This window comes from Lolium perenne, chromosome 3 (assembly GCF_019359855.2).
Source record: "Lolium perenne isolate Kyuss_39 chromosome 3, Kyuss_2.0, whole genome shotgun sequence".
NCBI classification, from domain to species: Eukaryota; Viridiplantae; Streptophyta; class Magnoliopsida; order Poales; family Poaceae; genus Lolium; species Lolium perenne.
Window position 1 is genome coordinate 243,595,338 of NC_067246.2, and position 3,498 is coordinate 243,598,835.

General features: G+C 53.5%; 1 protein-coding gene across 1 annotated transcript; it reads left to right on the plus strand.

The window, feature by feature from the left end:
- The first annotated feature begins 576 nt into the window (after positions 1–576).
- Positions 577–3,101, plus strand: LOC127343773 (phenylalanine ammonia-lyase-like). The gene has a single exon (XM_051369959.2). It carries the CDS (start codon positions 758–760, stop codon positions 2,891–2,893), a length of 2,136 nt encoding a protein of 711 aa, XP_051225919.1. The 5' UTR covers positions 577–757; the 3' UTR covers positions 2,894–3,101.
- The last annotated feature ends 397 nt before the right edge of the window (positions 3,102–3,498 follow it).

Sequence of the window (3,498 nt, forward strand, 5' to 3'; positions counted from 1 at the left end):
GGTGGGATGGCGGCGATCAAGTCCATCGTCGATGCTCGCCGAAGGAGGAGGACAACAAGGCGATAGGAGGGACGATGGCGACGTCAGTCCAATGGGAATTTGGTTAATTCTCCGTCGACTGCGCCCTAAACGGACCTTTAGAATCAATATGATGCATGATTAAATATTTATACCGTCATACTGGAAATTTGACTATGTGAGCACGTACGGGAAAATGAACCTCAGAAAATCATTTTTATGTTCATCACTTCATACCAACGTTGGTAAGAGCAAGTTAGATTACTGTGGATGAAAAACGCACAGCAGTGCATCTGCCTGCTTAAGAGAAACGACCAAGTCCCCCTCACGAAAAGGCCATCCGCAACGCTCCTCCGCCTCTTCCTCGCCGTGCACCAACCCCCTGCCACGAAGGTGCCAACGCGCTCATCTACGTAGCCACCACCCGGTCCGTCATGGCTCATGGCCACTGGAGCTCCACCCACCAATGACCAATCCAGACATCCAGTGGTCAACCTCGCCTTCCAGGTCCATACCAACCCACACCCGCACCTACCCTGCTCTGCCTATTTAATCCCTGCCCTGCCTCCATTCCCCTCCAAGAAGAGCCTCACCTGCTTCCTCTGCAACTCGAGCTCCTCTTCAGTCTTACTCGCTCTAGTAGTTCTTTGCAACGATCAACACTTTCAGAATCCAGATACACACACACCAAGCAGCGTCTAGCTAGCTTACTTGCTCTAGTAGTTCTTTGCAAATATCCATGGAGTGCGAGAACGTTGCCGCCAACGGCGATGGCCTGTGCGTGGCACAGCCGGCTCGCGCCGACCCTCTGAACTGGGGAAAAGCAGCCGAGGAGCTGTCTGGGAGCCATCTTGATGCCGTGAAGCGAATGGTGGATGAGTACCGCCGCCCTGTGGTGACCATGGAAGGCGCCAGCCTGACTATCGCCATGGTCGCTGCGGTGGCTGCCGGCGCCGACACCAGGGTGGAGCTCGACGAGTCCGCCCGCGGACGCGTCAAGGAGAGCAGCGACTGGGTCATGAACAGCATGGCCAACGGCACCGATAGCTACGGTGTCACCACCGGCTTCGGCGCCACCTCCCACCGAAGGACCAAGGAGGGCGGCGCTCTCCAAAGAGAGCTCATCAGGTTTCTCAATGCAGGAGCCTTCGGCACCGGTAGCGATGGCCACGTCCTGCCCGCTGCAACGACGAGGGCGGCCATGCTTGTCCGCGTCAACACCCTGCTCCAGGGCTACTCTGGCATCCGCTTTGAGATCCTTGAGACGATTGCCACGCTTCTCAACGCCAACGTGACACCGTGCCTACCGCTTCGGGGCACCATCACGGCATCCGGTGACCTGGTCCCGCTATCTTACATCGCGGGTCTTGTGACCGGCCGCCCAAATTCTGTGGCGACTGCTCCGGATGGCACGAAGGTTAACGCTGCAGAGGCATTCAAAATCGCCGGCATCCAGCACGGTTTCTTTGAGCTGCAGCCTAAGGAAGGCCTTGCCATGGTCAACGGCACCGCGGTGGGCTCCGGGCTGGCGTCCATGGTGCTCTTTGAGGCTAACATCCTTGGCGTCCTCGCTGAGGTTCTGTCGGCTGTGTTCTGTGAGGTCATGAACGGCAAGCCAGAGTACACCGACCACCTCACGCACAAGTTGAAGCACCACCCTGGTCAGATTGAGGCCGCGGCTATCATGGAGCACATCCTTGAAGGAAGCTCCTACATGATGCTCGCGAAGAAGCTCGGCGAGCTCGACCCACTGATGAAGCCGAAGCAAGATAGGTATGCCCTTCGAACATCGCCGCAATGGCTGGGCCCTCAGATTGAGGTTATCCGTGCCGCCACCAAGTCCATCGAGCGCGAGATCAACTCCGTCAACGACAACCCGCTCATCGACGTCTCTCGAGGCAAGGCCATCCATGGTGGCAACTTCCAGGGCACACCCATCGGTGTGTCCATGGATAACACCAGGCTTGCCATTGCTGCGATCGGCAAGCTCATGTTTGCCCAGTTCTCTGAGCTAGTGAACGACTTCTACAACAACGGTTTGCCTTCCAATCTCTCGGGTGGGCGCAACCCGAGCTTGGACTATGGCTTCAAGGGTGCTGAGATTGCCATGGCCTCCTACTGCTCCGAGCTCCAATTCTTGGGCAACCCTGTGACTAACCATGTGCAGAGTGCGGAGCAGCACAACCAAGACGTCAACTCTCTTGGTCTCATCTCTGCTAGGAAGACCTCTGAGGCCATCGATATTCTGAAGCTCATGTCATCGACATTCTTGGTCGCACTGTGCCAAGCTATCGACCTCCGCCACCTCGAGGAGAATGTCAAGAATGCCGTCAAGAACTGTGTGAAGATGGTGGCTAGGAAGACCCTGAGCACCAATGATAGTGGCCATCTCCACAGCGCACGCTTCTGCGAGAAGGACCTGCTCCTGACGATCGACCGCGAGGCGGTGTTCGCCTACGCAGACGACCCTTGCAGCGCTAACTACCCACTGATGCAGAAGATGCGTGCAGTTCTCGTGGAGCACGCCTTGGCCAACGGTGAGGCTGAGCGGGATGTGCAGACGTCAGTGTTCGCCAAGCTTGCCGCATTCGAGCAGGAGCTCCGTGCAGTGCTTCCAAGGGAGGTTGAGTCAGCCCGGTGTGCTGTGGAGAATGGCACCGCCGCGCAGCAAAACCGCATCACCGAATGCCGGTCGTACCCGCTGTACCGCTTCGTGCGCAAGGAGCTCGGAACCGAGTACTTGACCGGAGAGAAGACGAGGTCTCCTGGTGAAGAGGTGGACAAGGTGTTTGTGGCTATGAACCAGGGGAAACACATCGACGCGCTGCTTGAGTGCCTCAAGGAGTGGAATGGTGAGCCCCTGCCTATCTGCTGAAGAATGAATCAAGGAACTGAAGAATAGAGTACTTGAGAGTTCAGAAGGCTCCACATGTGCTTAGTTAATAAGTATAGTACTGTTTTTTCATTGTATCTTGTGCATTATATATACATGTAACACTGGAATAAAAATTTCAAAAAATCAGATCACTCAATGGGCAGCATGTAACACTGGAATAAAAATTTCAAAAAATCAGATCACTCAATGGGCAGCATGTAACACTGGACAAGTGGGCAGTGCAAGGTGTTCTGTTCTTCCCGAACTACCTGAGCAGGGAATTCTGTTGTTTCATCGGCATGTCAACTGAAAAGTAGATTTTTTTGTTCTTCATATTTTGGTTGTGCCATTGACCATACTGTACTACATGCCCATTGTATTTAACATGCCTAGCCTAGAGAGCTCAAAGAAAGATTTCAGCACAACAGGATTGTCTTTCTGTATTGTAATGACAGAGACAAAGGACTTGCAAAAAAAGCATGATTTGTAAGCACACTTGTCACTATGTATAAGTATTATTGATTTTCATTCAAACACGTTTATTAGATTAGATTTATCCAAGGAAAGATCTTCTCAGATAATCCATAGTTCTCCTAAACACATCA